Source organism: Petromyzon marinus, chromosome 43 (assembly GCF_048934315.1).
Source record: "Petromyzon marinus isolate PM22_M1 ecotype Great Lakes invasive population chromosome 43, UKy_Petmar_22M1.pri1.0, whole genome shotgun sequence".
Lineage (NCBI taxonomy): Eukaryota > Metazoa > Chordata > Hyperoartia > Petromyzontiformes > Petromyzontidae > Petromyzon > Petromyzon marinus.
Window position 1 is genome coordinate 5099209 of NC_133709.1, and position 21824 is coordinate 5121032.

Here is a 21824-nt window from a genome sequence, read left to right on the forward strand (position 1 = left end):
TGAGATGCTAGGAACCTTCCGTCATAACCATATTTTTATTTCTGTTATTTTGTGCTACACTTTAGTGCTTTATAACTAGGCCATGTGAAAAAAATGTTTTCTCTCTCTCAGATTTGTAGGCCAAGGTCAGATTCATAATAAAGGTTTTGAGGGTTAGATCGCGTAAAAATAAACGTGTCGTAACCCTCCACCACCTGTTGTACTCAAATTGTAAATGTGGATTTACTCTCCAACACACCGGTGGGCTGAAGTAGTAAACTCATTGGCACGCTTTGTTTACGTGACAAACCTTACTGGCTGTGTCTGGTGGTGGCGGCTGGTTAGAACACATTTATACTTACGCGATAGAACCCATAAAACCTTTATTATCAATAAAATTGGTCGCGAAAGCCGAAGTGTTAAGCCAATTTCAGATTGATACGTTCAATGCATTCCAGTATAAATATGCTGTAACTGGACTTAAGAATTGCTTTTATTCAGAGCTATAGGAAGATAAATCTTCACCTCCGTGGTATATGCAACCCACCTGTTATTTTCTCAAATACAGGGTGGCCCAAAAGTAAGGACACGTCGGGTTATTTATATTTATTTTGAGAAATCATATAGGAATTTTTTTTTATTTACAGCTTTCGTGACTGCAGGGATTCATATTCTTGGTTCTTTCGGTAAATCACGTAGAAGGGAAACAATAAAGTAATACAAATATTAAACAATAAAATTATCACGACGTTTCGACTGGAACACAAGCAATCATCATCAGGTGTGAAAACCACCGCCATTATTTTTTAAATGTTCTTGCTGTGGTTTTCACACCTGATGATGATTGCTTGCGTTGCAGTCGAAACGTCGTGATAATTTTATCGTTTAATATTTGTATTATTTTATTGTTTCCCTTCCACGTGACTTTACCGAAAGAACCAAGAATATAAATCACACAGGGTTATTTCATTTATTTTAACGAATGTTCAAACTGGTTTCCAAGACCATTAAAAGGCACGATCGCTATTCTGACAGGTGGAAATGCAAGATTTCTGTCATGGCGCAACATATTAAAGCCTTCAGCATCTGATCGGCACGCGCTGCCTTCTTGAGCATACGCAGAAACTAATTGAGCTCGTTTGTCTTTCGTCAATTTTCTTTCCATTTTTAAACGTCATCTGCAACGGCAGAATAAAAATAGACGTCAATAATGGTATTAGGTGCAATATTAACTTGGAGAATAAACAATTCCAATGCTTTAATGCCATTGTCAAAATAAATAAAATAACACGATGTGTTCTGATTTTTGGGCCACCCTGTATATGGGCTGAGAATCCTGGCTTCAAATGCATAAAAATGAATAAACCGCATTTGCCAAGATAGAGGAGTTGATGGTCTCAGCCCCATCACAAATGACAAATAAAGACAAAGATCCCCCGTATAACCTTTAACAGATTGTTGGGGAAAGTGCTGTTAGCGAGCACCTATGAAGGCCGGCACAGCACACGAGGAGGTGGGTGGCCAACACCACGCCCGGCCGCCTTTGTCTCCCTAATGGCGAAGTTTACACACCGCACCAGGTACTCATTTGAAACTTAGTCGGCCTAGTAGGAGGCCCAGGACCGGTTCAGATCATCGCCACCGGTGTTGGCCGTGAGCGGCAATCGAACTTGGTGTAGCCAGCTTCGTAGCGAAGCGCGCTAACCGCTGCACCACCACTCCCCACCGCATCACAGATGATTGCACGTGCACACAAAACCCGCCAAACACATTAAGTCCGTGTAATTTTTTTCCCACTTGAGATCAATCATCTCAGCCCCGAGAAATCTTTTTTTTTTGCCACGGCATAAGAAGATGTCTATTGAATAGTTCCGTGACGTAGTCTTCTTGAACGGTAATGTGTAACACTGTTTAAAACTGCGTGCCTATACTGGTCACCATACGTCGGTGGCGATTAACTGCGAGCAGACAAGAACCGGAATTGTGATTTCTTGCACCAAAAAAACCCCGAAAGGATGTACGTGCATGCTGCGCATGCATAATGTGCGTGCATAATGTATGTTGATTTCCATATAAATAACCCAACCTGTAATCAGTGCCGGATTAAGCTAGTGCGGGGCCTGTGGCATATGTTATGAAGGAGCCCTAAATAAACACGTAAATATTACAACGCATAATTTTTTTTTTACTTACATAGTGAAGTAATTGTATTTTTTCATTTGCTTTTCAGCCAGATAATCCGACAAATCTCTAGCCTTAAACACCCAGTCGTTCATAAAAGTTGAAGGCGGTATAGTACTATAGTAATAGATTAAGTGCAGAATCACTGAACCGGAATTGATAGCTTGAAAGCGTTTAGCGTGGGGCCCTTGAAAGTGCGGGGCCCGTAGCTACTACGTATGTAGCTACTACATATGTACTAGCTACATATGTAGTAGCTACTTGTGCCACTAGGATCATCCTGGCACTGCCTGTAATAATAGATAGCGATTGTAATTTATATGCATACCTTGACCTACCCCCCTCCCATCTGGCCTTAGCACCTGATTGGCTCACAATTGACGACATCACATCTAGCCCTTTATTTAAGAGCGAAACAGGAGGAGGATTTCTCCGCAGCTGTGTCTGTCGCCTGATGATGCCGGTTGTAATTACTGGCGAAACGTCGTACTCGAATTGTCAATGTTGTGGGTTTACTCTTCAACACACCGGTGTGCTGTACTAGTAACGGATGGCACGTTTTCTTTACGTGACAACCCTTACTAATTGGCTGTTTTGGGTGATGGCGACTTTAACGACACATTTATATTTACGCGATCTAACCCAAAAATATATTTTTTTATATATATAATATTGGTCGTGAAAGCCTACTGCGCGTTAATCCTCACGTAGGTTTTCGCAACCAATATCCATTGTACAGGTTTTTTTGGGTTAGATCGCTTAAATATAAAAATCTGTCGATAAATCTGGCTGTCGACTGATGTAAATGTTGTGGCTTGGCTCTCCAACACACCGGGTGTGCTGTACTCGTGACGAATTTGACCACGTTCTGTTTACGTGACAACCCTTACTAGTTGTTTGGTGTTGGCGGGTTTAACGACGCATATTTTTTACGCGATCTAACTCAAAAAAACATATTCCGTGTTAGATCTCTTGAACTGCTCTCCCACACAGTGCGACGCACCTTCAGCGGCCGTCGTTCTGAATGGAAATGCCTTCACCTCGTGACTTGATGCCAACACGTATAGATTATGTTTGGACAAGAAAATAGTACAAAGTCATCTACATTAAAAGCCAACGTAAGCATACCTCTATGTTACTAAATATGAATGGACATATATTTGAGTCCATCAGCCTATTGGCTTTCCACACCAATATTATATTTAAAAAAAAAACATTTAAGCGAACGAACTCTTCACCGGTTTTGACCAATCTCGCTGCCACGAAGCGGGAAGTGGTCTCTGCGCGCGTGGCCTGTAATCCAGCGCTGTGGAGGCAGCAAGGGTTGGCGGATCCCACGCGGATGTCGTGAAACTGCCTTCCCATGGGTGTCGAGGAGGAGCCACACCCTGGCTCTCCACGAGCAGCTGATATGGCACACGTGGGCCCCCGTCTGTGTGAGATAGAGCGTTGTCCCTTCGCAATGCGTGGGTCTCCTCCGGCTGCTCCGCTTTTCTCCCACATGCTTAATCCATCATCGGAATGGGTTAACCCTTTCCCGTGCCAATGACGTACGTGTACCGATGACGTACTGTACCGATGACGTACGCGTGGACGCACGTGTACGTCATCGGTACGTCTTCAGGTCGGAACGCTTACCGAGGCTCACACAAGGCCATGCGGGAGGGCGTGTGGCACAGTCTGGCGCCAGCTATCTTAGAGCGCGGTCGTGTCGCTACAGTTCTCTGCGATGAGTGAATGTCTTTTCAAAACAACGGCGCTACGCCTCTCTAAACAGAGTTAACGCTGAACCGCTTGCTCGTTCCGAAAACCTACTCTGCAACCTGCAGTCGTCTCGGAACGGGAAAGGGTTAATTGGCCGATAACACCTTGACGTATAGAGGACCACAGAGCTTGGTGGGGAATTTGGCGCAAGCTCACCGCCGAAGGATAGCCGCCTTCGCGCTTATCCGTGGTTCCTCCTCGTGCCTCTTCTGAATAATTGTCTCCCTCCCTCTCTCTCTCTCTCGCTCCCTCCACGAGAGTGAAATAATCGTCTGTTGAGGAGGTGGTGCGTTGCAAGGTGAAATTATTTTTGCCACTCTCACAACGGGAAATAGGCGACACTCGTCACGTTCATACTCTTCTCGCAATTATGTACTCAGCTTTTTGTACGACATTAAATGGCAAGATACATTTTTATTGTGAGGTTTTTACAAATATTTCCGTTACATATTTTCTCGGATTTAATTAATATTCTCGTGACAGAATTACTTTAATCGGAGCGCGAATTGAAACGTTTGAGAGATTTTAAAAGAACCGTGTAAGCGTTCTGAAACCCTGACTCCAACCACTGTTATTCCACCAAGGCCGTAGCCAAGGAGTCAACATTGGGGGGACCAAATCTTCCAGGGGGTCTGGGCCCCCCACCCCCCCCCCCCAGAAAAAAAATCTAAATTTGAAAACTCATTTCCTGCCTAAAATATTAAAAAATTCACTAACATGGGATGGACTTTCTACTTCTTTTTTTACAATAATGTCCAATATTGTATTGTATTACATTGCTCTGTTTTTCTTCTTTACCATTTCTTGTTTCATTGTGTGTAATGGCAGAGATTAGGGATTAATAAAGTACAACCATAACCACAATAAAAAAGAGAAATCTATGCATTGTTATATGAAGACAAGTCCAGATATTGTGGCCAAGGTTTAACAAATTGTTCTTTCTTATATACATAATTATTATTTTCTAATATTTTTATAGAAATATATTGGGGGGGGGGGGGACATTTTGAGCATATTTGAATATATATTATAATTACGGCCTTGTATTCCACACATGTCTTCCAAACCTCTTCTTTCTCCGTTTCAACTCAATGTTTGTTTGTTGCACGGAAAATCCCATGCAGCCAGTCACCCAGCTCAGTTACACGAAAACTGCAATACTTATCAATCACACACGCACACGGGATATATGTTTGCAATAACTTAACGGGATTTTATTTTCAAGAAAGCACAGTACTGTACATACGGTACAACAGTTTCACGTGAGTTCTCGACAGATAATGGCACTTGCAATTCACAAACAACAACAACAAAAAACAAAGTCAATATTTTACTCAACACGGCGCAGCTCAAAATATATAAACGTTTCAATGAAATGTACACAAAGGCATCGTGCTAAAAAATTGATAACCAATACTCTGCGACATTGTTTGCACGGCAAAAGTATTGTCACTGCAACCTTACGAGACTGCAAGAAAGACGAGGCAATACAATTCGGCAATGCTTCGGCTCTGCCTATGCCTGCCTGCATGGGTTAGTAAGGCCCATGTCAGTGTACCGAGCTGGCATGTGTGAGTCGATGGGTTCAAGCCCTGGGTTGTTTGTCACTCGGGATGAAAATAGCACCCCCCCACCACCACCCCCCCCCCCCCATGTCAATTGTACTGAACTTAGTTCAGCCGTTCCCATTACTACCTGCCAACGGAGGAAATGTAGAATATACACCCTGCTACCTGCCGCGTACAATTCTGTTACATGTCCACAGTTTTGTCATTCCACGGATGAAATGTGTCTTGCGGTACAGCGACGTTCGGCAGGCCGTGCGCGGTGGAGTAATGTGTGAGCAGCTGCCGCCTCCCTCAAAAGATGTCGAGCCGCGGTGGAAGAGTAGGCCAAAATAGTGGAGGCCCATCCATCAGCAGTGGCGTGAGGAAGGAGTTTCAGGGCTGCGCCCTTAACTGAGCCTCCTCCCACTCCCCCACCTCCGCTTTGGTTGAGGCGGTGAGTTAAACCCCGCTCAAGTGTTTCCGATACCCAATTCCAAAAACATTACTCTTTCTTCTTCCCTCCATTAATATACGTGTGTGTATATATATGATTTTTTTTTATTCACGTCTTTCGTTCTGTTCATTGTTTTATGTTCCCTCTGTTGCTGGCCCTGATCCCAGCGCTCCCTTCGAGGTCCCTTGCCTGACCTCCCGGGGCCTGTCATCGCTTCGATATTTTAACAGCGTGGTGGGTGGGTGGGGGGGTGAGTTACTCTTAATTATATTTAGATTTTTTTTTGTGTTTGTTCCCACAGTGGCAAGATGTGTGTGCGTTTGCGTTGCCTTTTCTCGACGAGCGTCTTGGAGATGCGGTCACATTTAGACGCCGCACAAATCCATGGTCTTTGTTAATTAGTAAGGTTTGTCACGTAAACAAAACACGCCAATTCTTTACTTAGTTCAGCACACCGGTGTGTTGGAGAGTAAAACCCACGACCTCCTTCATACCAGGCGAGGTAGTTAACATTGCGCGACCGTGGCGACCCTCTAAATCAGGGATGGGGAACCTTTTTTTCTGCCAAGGGACATTTGGATATTTATAACATCATTCGCGGGCCATACAAAATTATCAACTTAAGAATTAGCCTGTTATATTTGGTCAAACATTTCATTAACTCACCCGTAATGCGATGGCTGGAACTGCTTTTCTTTGGCGAGGCGTGTGATGATGTGAGCTGGTAATGACGATGTTGCTACTCGCAACTGCTTTTCCAGGTTTTGCTCTCCTAGATTTATTGAATTTCGAGTTTCGCCTGCGGTTGCCTTGGCAGGGCCAGAGACCAAATGATTTCGCGGGCCTCATACGGCCCGCGGGCCGGACGTTCCCCACTCCTGCTCTAAATGCAAGTGGTGTCCCCTCGTTATGTTTGGGTTTTCTCCGGGGGGATTTCCTCCGGAGGTTTTCTCCCGCACCTCCGATTAGCACGGGCTGGCTACGCACGGTGCGAAACAAGTTCAACGTACATATCCATACAAAGATATACATACATGCATGCATGCAAAAACACTCCGTCAAAAAAAGGAACTGGCCAAACAATCTAACGCAGGACCCTCCTCCTCCTCCTGCAAAAAAAAAGAGTCTTTGTGAATCGTCGAAAGGCGTCCCCAGCTCGAAATAAACGAGGTTGACCTCGCCGTAAACTTCGACTGCTTCGGAGCTGGAGACGTCGATGCTTGACTCCCGTCTCCCTGCCTGCGTGGAGTTCCTCTGGGACGGAGCGATGACGCCAATGACGAATCACAAAACGATACAAAGAACCACGGCCATCGATCGGATCGTCCGTTATTACCGCTGATCATCTTCATTCAAGAATTGTGTCTTATCTGAAGATGGAATAACAATAATTTACATTTACGATGGTAATAGTTATTAAAAAGAGAAATTGGCTTAAACCATTAAATGAACGGTGCTTACATAACATCGTTGTTTGGCTTTCGTGTGCGTTATATGCGTTATAAATTGTAAAAGTTTAGATGATTTAAAGACTTATGGCAGGCTTATGTTGGGTGAAATGCAGTTGAATTACTTTTTTTAATAACTCTCGAGTCGCCCTTGGAGTAACATTGAACCACTTAATTATGACGTAAATAACGTGAGATAAAAACGTCACAGCAAACTTACATCGTGATGAACGTCAAATTTAATACCTTATCGTGGAAATGCTGTCGCGGCAACCCGAGGAAGTGGATACAAAATATGGATCGGAGAGTGTGCCATGGCATCTTATAGTGGCATGCCAAAGCCTCGCGTAACACCGGTGTACAGACCTCCACATTGATATAAAATACAATAGTTCATTGCTAAACCGGCAATGATCCCAGTGCAGGCCTGGTCTTTTTTTTTAAATCCGGATATCATGAATGCCTTCCAATATTATAATGACCAAACTTACACGGCACATTACACGAATACACTTAGAAAAAATAAATAATATGCACCGGTAACACAACAACGTGCACCGGTAACACAACAACGTGCACCACAACACAACAACGTGCTCCGGTAACACAACAACGTGCTCCGGTAACACAACAACGTGCTCCGGTAACACAACAACGTGCACCGGTAACACAACAACGTGCACCACAACAACGTGCACCACAACAACGTGCAACACAACAACGTGTGCACCGGTAACACAACAACGTGCACCACAACAACGTGCACCACAACACAACAACGTGCACCACAACAACGTGCAACACAACAACGTGCACTGGTAACACAACAACGTGCACCGGTAACACAACAACGTGCAACACAACAACGTGCACCGGTAACACAACAACGTGCACCGGTAACACAACAACGTGCACCACAACAACGTGCACCACAACACAACAACGTGCACCACAACACAACAACGTGCTCCGGTAACACAACAACGTGCTCCGGTAACACAACAACGTGCACCGGTAACACAACAACGTGCACCACAACAACGTGCACCACAACAACGTGCAACACAACAACGTGCAACACAACAACGTGCACCGGTAACACAACAACGTGCAACACAACAACGTGCACCAGTAACACAACAACGTGCACCACAACACAACAACGTGCTCCGGTAACACAACATCGTGCACCACAACACAACAACGTGCACCACAACACAACAACGTGCACCGGTAACACAACAACGTGCACCGGTAACACAACAACGTGCACCACAACACAACAACGTGCACCAGTAACACAACAACGTGCACCACAACACAACAACGTGCACCACAACACAACAACGTGCACCGGTAACACAACAACGTGCACCGGTAACACAACAACGTGCACCGGTAACACAACAACGTGCACCACAACACAACAACGTGCACCAGTAACACAACAACGTGCACCAGTAACACAACAACGTGCACCACAACACAACAACGTGCAACACAACAACGTGCTCCGGTAACACAACAACGTGCACCGGTAACACAACGTGCACCAGTAACACAACGTGCTCCGGTAACACAACAACGTGCTCCGGTAACACAACAACGTGCACCAGTAACACAACAACGTGCAACACAACACAACAACGTGCACCGGTAACACAACAACGTGCTCTGGTAACACAACAACGTGCACCGGCAACACAACAACGTGCTCCGGCAACACAACAACGCAGGAGGTGCTGCCCACCGACGCACTGAGGCAAGCTGTGTCGGTCACAATCACAAACAAACCTATTCACTCAGTCCTCTAGCAGCTAAATACAAAAACAATTATACCGTCTTATAAGATGCACTTATTCCACCGCCCCCCCCCCCCCCCCCCCAACGTATTTTAAAGCAAAAGTTGCTTGTGCATCTGATAATGAATCCGGTAGGCATCTATGTATGTGTGTGACACCCGATTTGTGGAACTACTGACATCGTGCACATGTTTAGGATGTGCGTCTAACTTTCCAGGTCGTCTTGTGATCTGGAAGATACGGTAAAAGCTATTTACAGGCACTCTACTTACGTACGAATTAGGTTCCAGAAGTCTGTTCGTAAGTCGATTTGTTCATAAGTCCAACTTTACTCCTGTCGATTTACAAACATGTTGTACGGCATGTACACTAAACATGGGGAATGGCTTTAAAAGTAGTATAATCTCCTGGCGACGTAGATGCCACTGGTTCTTCATGTTCTACAGATGTAGATGCCGCTGGTTCTTCACGATCTGCAGATGTAGATGTCACTGGTTATTCACGTTCTGCAGATGTAGATGCCGCTGGCGCTGGTTCTTCGCGTCCTGCAGATGTGGATGCCGCTGGTTCTTCACGTTCTACAGATGTAGATGCCGCTTGTTCTTCACGTTCTACAGATGTAGATGCCGCTGGTTCTTCACGTTCTACAGATGTAGATGCCGCTGGTTCTTCACGTTCTACAGATGTAGATGCCGCTGGATCTTCACGTTCTACAGATGTAGATGCCACTGGATCTTCACGTTCTACAGATGTAGATGCCAATTCCATTTGGTGCTCGTGTTTCCTCTCTACTCTCTTGATAAACTGACCAAGAGATGTCTGCACAGTTGCTCTCTTCTTCTCTTCATAAATCAACTTGTAACAGGCAATAGCATCGTGTTCGTGAAAATCACAGAAAACGTCATAGTTAACCGCACAGTGACAACACAACAACATACACTGGCGGCGGTCCAGGCACACATGCTGGGAATGCTGGGTAATAACACCGAACAACCACCGCCATTTATCGCTCCGTGGTTGAACTTACGACTCTCAGTCCAAACAGGCAACTGGACATTAGGGCTGAACGATTTGGGGAAAATATCTAATAGATTTTTTTCTGACAGATATTGCAATTTGATTCGCGATTACATTTTTTAAAGTCAAGCTTCAGTTCAATATTCACTGTGTAATAGATTTAAAACATGTGATGGAGCATTATCACGTGATACCATCAAAATATGAACTGCTCTATATGTTCTAATGCAAGGATGAGAACTTAAAATATCGGAATTGCTTCCAACATGTATCCATTACAATGTTTTAATTGAAATAGAACAATCAAACATAGAACAATTGTTAAGTTAAATAAATAAAGTTATAATAATAAAAAATAAACCAATTCCAATAAGAACGTAATAGGACTTTTCAAAACGCAAAAAAATCGCAGCCTTTGCGATTTGCTCATCGCATTGTTTAAAATTTCGATTTTGATTTGAAATCAATTAATCGTTCAGCCCTACTGGACATACGGACAGGTTTTTCCGTATCTCTGAAAGTCGAATGTTTGTAAGCAGAGGAGTCCCTGTACATTGTTCTGTTAAGATCAGTTTCCACTGGTTGCTGTTGTTTCAAAGCTCTGGAGTTCTCTATAGAGTGCTCTCTCTCTCTCAGTATATAAACCCGACCAGTTCTATGAGCGTCCGTGTCGCGGGAGGTTTCACAATAAATATTCATAGCTCTCGTTCAGGTGACCGGAGACCACTTTGATGTAGCGGCAGAAGTTGAGGCTTTCTTTATTTCGTCGTCTTCGTTTGCCTTATAAAAATAAAAACGGTGGTGTCCGTCACTTCTTGCGAATATCGCCGCTTAAAATCTTGAGTACCCTTTCAAGTCAACATTTTTAAGGATACCCCCTTTGTAACTTAATAATCACGGCGATAAAAATATGTTTGTTTTAAATCACCGCTGCTGAGCACAGGGCCCAGAGGGCCCAGAACGCCAAAGGTTCCGGCATCCAAACGGTGCTCTTGAAGTGAAGTAATTTGAATATATCCGCGTGAATACGTTTCTTGAATCGACGGTCAACGTGAACCTCGAGACAAAGGGGTCACTACGGCCGCGTTTCCGTCACCAGCGCCGGTGCGATGTCGCTGTCAGTGAAAGTCCCCCCGGAATCGCTCTCCGTCTTCCGCTCGTCGAGGAAAGCGCGGCCACAGGCCGCCTGCCTCAGAGGCAAAAATCCACCTCCAGCCGCTGCTGCCCCTGACGTCGCCGCCGTCCCACTCCCCGATTCATCCCTGCTCAGATGTCCGCCAAGTCGTCCCCGTGGCACCCAGTCGCTTCTGGGGAAGGGGGCGTCGCGTGGCCTCGCGGACTCCTCACGATCCGTGCTGCGGAACGCCACCGCCGCCTCCGGCACCGCACCGAAGGGTGCCGAGCCGTCGTCTCTCTTCGCGCCGGCGTCGCCGTTGCCCGCGCGGCCGATGGAGGTGCGCAGGCGCGTGACACTGATGTACATGTGGCGCCCTTGCAGGTCCTGGCCCAGCCTCCACCGGTGCCAGCGCTTTCGGACTTCGGCCTGAACCTGCAAAGACGCCGCGGTGGCGAGATGTTAACTGTCTCGCCTGGTGTACAGCAGGTCGCGGGTTCAATCCCGACCCTGACGCCTGCTGCATATTTGGAGTCTGCGTGTCTCTCTCTCTCATCATCATCATCACGGTGGCTAGGAGATGTTAACTGTCTCGCCTGGTGTACAGGAGGTCGCGGGTTCAATCCCGACCTTGACGCCTGCTGCATATTTGGAGTCTGCGTGTCTCTCTCTCTTCGTGGTTGCGTGGATTTTTCTCCAGGTCCTCCGGTTTTCCCCTCTACATTTCGAATCAACATTGCGTTTAGAAAATTTGGTTGCCATAAATTTCCACATGATAAGCTACTTTGTTAAGCTATCATTTGTGGTCAGGTCGCTTCTGAAAAAGAGCTATATAGCTCAGTGGACCTTACCTGGTAAAATAAAAAAATAATTTGGTTTTTAGTTTAAGTTTAGATGCAGACGACTTGAATCGTACAAAACTTATCTCCGGTGTCCTATAAATATCCAACCACAGTAAATGCTCTGCCCTCTCTCTGTGCTCGAAGGCAGAGACATCCAAGTGTCATGAAAGTGAAATTCTCAGGGCATCACTTTTTTCAATTGCTCCCTTTTCGACGCTTTTTTTTCAATTGTCCCCCCAGACAGATTTGAAGCTTTCGTGACTGCAAGGATTCATACTCCTTGGTTTTTTCGGTAAAGTCACGTAGGTAAAAATAAAAAAAATGAAAACAGCTCAATAGTTTTCATTTAGTTGTTTTCATTTATTTTATTTTATTTATTTTTTTACCTACGTGACTTTACCGAAAAAACCAAAGAGTAGGCGAATAGAAATTGTAGGTTTTATTTTTTTTACTCCGCGAAGGTTTGTCGCGTTTGCGCTGTCGCAGCTTTTCCAAGGCGTTTTCGCGTTGTACCGCGTGGCCGTTCGGCACACAGTACAGCCAGAAAAAATAAACACATCGTGGAGGCGTTATTGGTATCCACAGAGGAGGAATGGCAGAGGGAAAGAAAAAAATCCGAATCTGCGGATCCACAGCTGGATGAAAGTCATGGTGGAGGGGGGGTGGGGGGTGGGGTTTGACCACGTTTGACCCCTCTAAGTCAACGTGTGTGTTGACGGGGCAGGGGGAGTCCCAGGATCGGTTCAGATGCCACTCGCCATCGATGGTTGGCCATGGATGGCGATCCTAACACAGGTCACCAGGTCCGTAGCGCAGTGCGTGGACCGCTGCACTAATGCTCCAAGCAACATTGATCGATAATCTCGGAGCACGCCATTCCTTAGTCTCCACCGGACCACTGGTGAATTGGCTCATCACTGAGGCCCAACATATGCTTGCCACAATATCGTATTTCATGTTAAAGAGTACCGCGTACAAGCACACGATATACACACTTATAACGAGACAGTGAATGTCGGAGCCGGTACGGAGGTTTTGCTTGCGTCGAACCAACGCTGCTGAAATGCTGCAGGAGGCTGTGTTGGCCAATGGGATTTGTGAGAGAAAAAAAAACACAATTTTTTCGAGGAATAGGTTTTACCCTTTTAACTGGCACAAAAACTGACACCTTTATACAAGGCATCATGTTTGCAATAACCACAACACAAGCAGTCAAAATGCAAACAAAAATGACAACTCTGATAATAATATGCACTGTCCTTGAATTTGATTGGTCCACACCCGAGACGGCTTTTCTTAGAGCCCAGTCTCCATTGGTGTTGGACCAGAAGACGCCAAAAAGTGTACAACAATTTTTTCGCTTTACGTGAAGGGACGGGGATTTGAATGAAATGCATTGGCTGCCTATTTTATTTATGTTCTCCACAACGACGAAGATTATTTTGTACAATGTGCATTCTCTCGGTCACAGCAAGCAAAAATATCGTACGTAATACAGGTTTTGTTTTTTGGGGCGGGTTACATCGCGTAAGTATATGAATGTGTCGTTAAACCCGCCACCACTCGACACAGCCTATTAGTAAGGTTCGTCACGTAAACAGAACATGCCAATTTTTTACATGATCTTACACAACAAACATGTATTAATGATTATATTGGTCGCGAAAGCCTACCCGCGTGTTAAACCAAAAATAACGTAATTACACAAATGACATAAACTGACCGATTCGTAGAATCACCACGTTGTCAATTGCTTTGGATAATTATATGTCAGGGAATAAAATACCCAGGAAAATGTAATGAGCAGCAATAATCACGACATAACGATAATTCGCAAAACAGACTCTATCATTATTGTTGATATTATATTGCACAGTGTATCGTAGAATCATATCGCAAACAACCCTAGCCCCAACACGAGCAGTAGAACCCACACATCCTTTACTCGTACAAGCACAGTAACAACACGAGACTCAAATTTTGATGTAAAGCTTTCGTGACTGCAGAGATTCATATACTTGGTTCTTTCGGTCAAGTCACGTTGAAGGGAAACAATAGAATAATAAAAAATATATATAAAACAATAACATTCTCACGACGTTTCGACTGCAACACAAGCAGTCATCATCAGGTGATGACTGTTTGTGTTGATGATGACTGCTTGTGTTGCAGTCAAAACGTCGTGAGAATTTTATTGTTTTAGATATATTTTTTATTATTTTATTGTTTCCCTTCAACGCGACTTGACCGAAAGAACCAAGAATATGAAACACGAGACTCCATATTTTGATCACCCTTACCAGTAAGTACCAACAATAGACACCGCACACATATCCATCGCCCAAACCAGCGAGTACCAGCGCAAGGCCATCGACATGTACCTCTCTTGTGACGAAGCAGTAAAGAATGGCCACGAGTAGACCCTACGGGCCCGCAAAAAAATGAAGAACAAAAAAACATCACTGTGTTATTCAAGTCGCAGAGTCCTTTGTGTGTAGTATCATTATTATCATCATCTACGAGGTTGCTTATTGTTTCTCGGTGAGGACACATACGGGGAAATGGGTGCTGGAATCGGAGTGCCGGTTGATGTCAAGCCGACCCACCGCAGCGCTGGGTGGAATGGCAATGAATTTTTGCGGTGCACAACGCGGGGACAAACACGCGAGCAATTACCAACCTCACCCTCCTTTTAAGCTGCTAGTGCGCATGCTCTTAGCGATCAACTGTTATGGCCAGGCAATTAGCAACGGCCCACCCCCGCTGCTGTCAGTCCACTGCAGGGGTGTGAAGGGAAGATGCGGGCATCTTTTAAGACAAACTGGGCCATCACTCGCAAACAGACGCATCACCCCTTGTGCGGGGAAACGAAAATCCGGCCGTCGGCACCCACCGCCGCCCAAGGAGCCGATTGAACGCCGGTAATGCACTCCGGGCCGGGAAATGAACTCGGCTCGTCGAGGGTCGCCGTGAGCATTCTCATTCCGGCGAGGAAAAAAAACTCTCCGCCGCTCGAGCCATCGGCGAATGTTTCACCTCGAAGGGGGGCGTAAAATTGAGACCACCGCCGCCTCGGTGGGCACTCCTGCGGGAAGGTCGCCCGGCGGAGGAAATTGTCTCGCTGTTTTTTTGTTGTTCTTGTTGTTGTTGTACCGCGGTGGCGGCGGCGGCGGCCCCAATGCTGTTGCTCCGGTTAACGAGTTGACCTCTGGCGGCGTGTCTCAGTGGCGCGCGTGATGCGGTCGTGCCCCCCCCACCCCAACTCTCCCACCCAACCCCCCCCCCCGCGCGAGATTATCGCGGCGCCACGAAGCGCACGGCGTCGGTCGTTTCGGAGTCATCGTGGCCGGGTGGCTCTGGTGGACCGTTTGTGGATTTGCCGGTGGGGGGGCGGGGGGGGTGTGGTGGGAGGGGCGGCACTATGGGGGGGGGGTAGTTCAAGGCACTCACCCCCAATTTTATATAACAAATATCACTCCTTTCCGAGAACTAATCTCTCCAGCGGCTTGCGCGATTGCCCCGTGGATTTGCACAAGGCGGTGGGGGGGGGGAGAGTGTGCAAGGATTGCAGCTTGTTCCAAGTGCCAATTTGCCAGCGTGTCCGGCCGCAGCTCCCGTGCGAGTCGGCGTTCACCTGGAAGGAGTTGAGGAAGAGCAGGTAAAAGAGCCGCAGGATCCGCAGAGCTCCCAGCGCCTGCTCGTCGGTGATGAGCGCCACCACCACTTCGTGAATGCCCAGCAGCGGGATGAGGGTGAGCGTCGACTTGGCCAACCTCAACGCAGGGCACGGGGCACCAAGGGGCGTGTGAAGACGATGTTACGATGCGTTAGGTTTCATCGATTATTCGAAGGTAAAGGCACAGCCCTGCAGTTGCTCGCTCATGCCACTGCGGGCGGAAGAGATCCACTTCAACTAAACTTTAAAATATATATTTGACCAGGTAAGGCCCACTGAGCTGTACAGCTCTTTTTGTAGGAGCGACCTGGCCACAAATGAGAGCTCGGCGAAGTGGCTCACCGATGGGTATTGTACAGCAGCCAAATATTCTAAACGCGTGTTGCTGAACGTGGAGGGGAAAACCCAGAGGACCCAGGGGAAAAAAAAGTTTCACTTCTGTTTCTGTGTGTGTTGCTGGACGGGAGGTAATGGGTGGGGCTTGGTGATGTCATCGCATCACTAGGCACGTCACGCTAGGCGTGCCTTTGTAGGGGCTGCTGCAATGCTTTTTTTTAAAGCGGCCCTGAGAAATCGACCTCAGAAAATGTAATCCATTATAACTTCGAATCGATTTATAGATTATTTTTTTACGTTATCGAATAAATGTTACAGCTGTATTTTGGCTCATGTGACTCCTGCAGTCATCGCGTTAGAAAGATATTATCATTAAAATAATAATCGATGATTGAGTAAAATCGCAAAACTGAATCTTGAAATTCATCGCATCGGGATAGAGGGTGAATTGTTACTGGCACAGTATTCAATTTCTGAACCCGAGCCATGTGATCTCCATTTCTTGGGACACTAACAGCAGCAGGACACAAAGGTTCACTGCTTCACGTGAAGGGTAATTATATTTCAAAAGACGACGCTCAATCTTTGTTTCAAGTTCATATATTTGACGAGCGATTGAAGCGGTGATTTAAAAAAAATGAATCTAGAACCGAGCGTCATTTATTAAATCTTGAATTTGAGTTGGGTTGCCAAATAATGTACGCACTGTGTACGTGTGTGCGCGCGCAGCATTTAACATTCACACACACCGAAATGTGTAGTCTGTGTACCCCATCTGATGCGCCCTCAGCTTAGAGATGAGAATCTTGAGAATTCTTATGAAAATCACAAAGTTTATCTGAAATAACGAAACAAAATCTCCTGTTAGACAACAAACAAGGGTCAAGGTGCAGCCCTGCAATTGCCTGCTCACGGTCCCCTGCTGCCGGAAGGAGCCACCACTACAGCGAGCTGTAGAGAGAGGCCCCCCGACTCTTCTGTACTGACCAAACGTCCTGGAAGAAGTGCCAGTTACCCAGACTCTGCCCCACCACACACGACCTGCCGACTGACACACTGTGGTATAACCATTGGGTACTGCAGGGTGGCTTGCCGGTGAGGTTGATTTAATAATCTTGCCCCCATCTATTTCAACCATCGCACCAGGAGATGGAGTTGAACCGGTGACCTCTGGCATTGCTGGTCAAGTAGCGCTGACCGTCAGACCGTGGCGGCACACACCAGGTACTGAAAGAAACATCTACAATATGCTGTACATTTGCCTTTAGCTGTTCCTGATCACATTTCCTTTAATCCTGCGGATACACAGTGACCTTTATAATGAGGAAAAGTTGAATTGTTCATGCGATAATCCCTTCGCAGACAAGCAGTGACCCTCATCTGGTAAAATCAACAAGTACAGTGGAGAAAAGTTAATCGAGAAAATTAATTCTCGGCACAATGATTTTAAAATATCAGAAATATCATCTCGCCAGAAACACATTTATGCCAGGCACACTTCTATGCTCCAGAAAAACTTACACACCACGCATGCGATGGATTGTCGAATTTTAAAGCTACAAAGTTGAGAATCAAAGATTCAAACCAAAGACTAAACATCAGTTTGATATCGTGAAGTTTAGCGTTCCCTTTATAATTCACTTTAACCATCAGAATGACGTCAAATGTAAATCAGCAAAAATTAAAAACATCTGCGACGTTAAAATATATCGAGTTTAGTGGGGTTAATTTTCGATGCGTCTCATCACGGAAATTATTCAAGTGTTCATAGTATGCAGGGAAGTGTTAACGCGGTGAATTGGATGATGGCATTCTCTGGGCAGCATTATATTAAGCTCCGAGTTAATTTAAATGTTCTCATGACCTGAAACCACTCGTTTAACATGTGTAAATTTCTGATAGAAGACCTCAATCAAGTCTACCCTGATGCTTACCACGTTGGCCAAGAGAATGGCGGAACGTATGATCCACCAGTAACTCAAATTGTTGTTCTGGCTCCAACACCTGCACAGCACAGACAACCAGCACGCAGGCAGCGTTAACCAACGTGAAATCGCACGGGTGGCAGATATATTGCCGTAGTTCATCCTTTGTCACTCACTCATTGGGTGACACACACCACCTCCACTTCCCACTTATGTCCCAGGTGACTCTTGCACGTGACACGATACTGTTGAGTTCTCATCTGGTAAAACAAAATAAACTTGAAGCTTGGTCATGTTCTTTATTCGGTTCAATTTCAGATCTGAATATATAATTTTCTTGTAATGTATATATTGCAGGGCAGTTGGAAGGCGCTATCCCCATAGGCATGGATAAGAGGTCAAAGCTTTCAGAATCAGTTCTATGATATCTTCTTCCACGGAACATTCCCCAATATAAGGCGATGGTACACTGCTATTAGTGAATCGTGAATATACTGTGCTATACCACCTGCTGTAACACGCGGATGGGTGACATGGACATTGACGAAGAAGGTGGTAACAATCGCCGAAATGTACCGGACTCAAATTAGCATTGAGAGCTGTGTGTCGTGAATGACACTGAGAGACAGAAAGAGGAGGCACTCAAGTTGTACAGAGGCATCGTGTCGACTTTCAAGAAAACTAAGTGAGCTTGCGCAGGACTCATGGCCGAAGGATAGGACTGGTGATGGAATGGCAGTGAAAGGATAGAAGCCACGTGAGATGATGATGATGATGACTTTGAGAGATTTTATTTCAAAATGCTCGATTTTGCCCTCTTCACAAATGCACTGAAACAACGCAACGAGCGCACACGGCACTTTCACACGTTTCACACAATCCATTGCGTTGAAACACCTTGGAAGAAAGAAACTGAGTGCAGCATTATTTATATTTGGTAGAAACAAAAATCCATCATTCTTCGTTGACACAAATGTGTCAATTTTTATATTTATATAGAGATTATCTTTTGCACGAATGTAATTGTCGTGATTTTATTTGCCGGGATGTATTCGTTGGGCACCCGCCACTTAACGGTGTCACAATCGTGACCATTTAAAGATTATTTTTTTTATTATCGCGGCCAGGGTGTAATAACTTCACGCAGCGGCGAACCGTCTCAAAATTCACTCGTTTGACGTGGTGGGACACTTTGTAAGCCCCAAAAAAAATTCATCTGGTGAATTGCATCACCGTATTGTGTTCCACAAGATATATACTGTACGTAAATTATCGATATAATAAAATACCTTAATCTGTCAGTTTAAACGTCGTACTCAGATTGTAAATGTTGTGCATTTGCTCTCTAACGCGCCGGTGTGCCGTACTAGTGTAGTGTACTAATTCAGAGACACTAGTAGGAGGCACTCTCTCTTGTTTATTCCGACCTTCACAGCCATAGGGGGATAACCACACACCGGGTCAGGACAGGCAACTTGCTGCCAGACCCACAGCTTGAAGAGGCGAAGACCACGACAATGGCAGCAGGACGAGTTCCACTCCAGATGGCAGCAGCCCTGACTGTGAGTCGGAGCTCGCCTTTTATCCTCCCCAGCGTGGCCAGGCTCTGCCCTCAGCCACGCCCCCTTCTGGATCCTCCAGAAGGCTCCGGGCCTCGCCCACGTGTCCCACTGGTTAGACCGGGCTGCTCCCCATAATCCCGTTCTACCGGTCCCCAGCGTTACGCGCTCCAGTGACTCATTTGATGCCACTACACTAGTAACGAATTGGCATGTTCTGTCTATATTACAAACCTTACTAATTGGCTGTGTCGGGTGGTGGCGGGTTTAACGACGCATTTATATTTACGCGATCTAATAATAAAAAAACCTGTATTATGGGCCTTAATCTGTATGTCACTTAAACCTCTAGGGTACTTCCTGATAAGGTAGAACGCTGAATGTTGGTACATAAGTAGCTTTTAGGACACAAACATCAGGAACAATTCGAAAATCCGAGATTTTTCATTTTAAGGCCCCCAAATATCGTTTTTTAAGTGGCCCATAAACATGTTTGTGAGTGTCGTTCAGAAACCATTCAAAATGCAACATTGTGGTGTTTTCCTTTGATAATTAAATGGCAAGTAAAATTAAAGTGAAAACCATTGTTCTATCTTCTATTGTTTTTGAGATATTTCGGATGCAAGCGGGTTTGAACGATGTTCAAATCTGAATAACTTGAAGACGGTAAAAAAAAATACGAGCTTCCACTCACAGAGAATTCACTTAATCATTTTTTGTTCTATTAAAAAAAAAATTGGAATCTTTAAATTAAGCGGTTTTCCGATGGGTACTTCTTTAAATAATAAAAAGTTGAATCAAGCCGTCAACAATTTTAGTTTTTTGGTGGAAAAATACAAAAAAATTTGGACGACTTAGTGTCGGATCATAGATAAAAATTGTAAAAAAAAAAATCATACCAGATTACTTATTATATCTATTGAAAACTTTTGCCCGGCGAAGACAGGCTTCATGAACTAGTCTATAAACATAACCGTTTAAAAAAATGTACCCCGACATACAAGCGGCAAATAAAATGAGCCGCGAGAGCATGCACTATACAACCTTGCACTGCAAAAGTTAACTTGCCTTTAATAGAAAAGGATTTCCACGAACAATAAAATAATAAGTCAATATAATTTACCGCCGCCTTCGAAATTAACCATCGCTCACGCCGCAACCTCTGTAATATTAAACAGAAGTTTCTGCCAATAGATTTTTTGTACTATGGGGGGGGGGGATTTTTTCTTTTTTTAACACACGAAGCATTTTATGTCATACTCACTCGCTGTTTTCTCTCAGGAATTTCATGGCGACCCAAGGCGCTACGAAGATCACCGGCGTGCCTGCAGACAAGAAGAGCCACATTTTTGTTGCCAATGTAGGGAAATGAAACTCAACAATACGAACGCACGGATGTATTACCATTGCTTGATGAAGCAAGGTTTCCAGTTGAACTGCTCGGAAAAGCAAGACTCCGCAGGACTGCCCGCCTACTAGGTCAGTTCGACAGTAAATAAATGAGAGGCAACTTGCGGCTGACATTATGTACGTATGTACATAGTGTAATGGTTAGCACACCGAAACAACGGGGCGAGTTTCTTAAATTGGCCCCACCTCTGTCCACCCGGCAGTATGAATGGGTACGCGACAGTTAAGTCGATCGGCAGGCCATGTGTGGTGGAGTAGTGTGCGTGCTTCCACCTGTGTGGAGGAGTAGGCCAAAATTACCTTCTAGATACCTTCTAGCGGAAGGCCCTTCCTTTGGCAGGAAGACACTGGAGGCGATGCACTTTTAAATCTAGATTGAAAACTAATTTATTTTAGAACTGCTTTTTGTGTTCAGTTCGTTGTCCTTACCCCCGCACCTACTATTACAATGGTTGGCTACGTATGGTGGCGAGATGTTAACTACCTCGCCTGGTATCCAGGAGGTCGTGGGTTCCATTCCCAAGTTTGCATGTCTCTATCCCCGTGGTCGCGTAGATTTTCGGATCCTCCAGTTTTTCCCTCCACATTAAGAAACATGCTTTTAGAGTATTTGGCCGCTCTATATATATCCACGTAATAAACCATTTCGTTGAGCTATCATATTTGGCCAGGTCGCTTCTGAAAAAAAATGTCACGTAGCTTAGTGTGCCTTACCTGGTCAAATATTTTGTTTGTTTGTTACGTGAGCAAGCAAGCAATGCTGCACCTTT

General features: G+C 45.2%; 1 protein-coding gene across 7 annotated transcripts in view; it reads right to left on the bottom strand.

Moving 5' to 3' along the window:
* Nucleotides 1–5112: 5112 nt before the first annotated feature.
* LOC116951503 (glucagon receptor-like) overlaps nucleotides 5113–21824 on the bottom strand; it is a 75792-nt gene continuing 59080 nt past the window's right edge. For all 7 annotated transcript variants that reach the window (XM_076073727.1, XM_076073725.1, XM_076073726.1 and 4 more), the window contains 6 exons: nucleotides 20909–20969; nucleotides 18095–18164; nucleotides 16910–16998; nucleotides 15783–15921; nucleotides 14530–14571; nucleotides 5113–11741 (listed from right to left, as the gene is read on the bottom strand). In XM_076073727.1, the coding sequence (XP_075929842.1) occupies nucleotides 11268–11741; nucleotides 14530–14571; nucleotides 15783–15921; nucleotides 16910–16998; nucleotides 18095–18164; nucleotides 20909–20969 (875 nt within the window). In that variant the 3' untranslated portion in view covers nucleotides 5113–11267. The remainder of the gene's footprint in view (nucleotides 11742–14529; nucleotides 14572–15782; nucleotides 15922–16909; nucleotides 16999–18094; nucleotides 18165–20908; nucleotides 20970–21824) is intronic.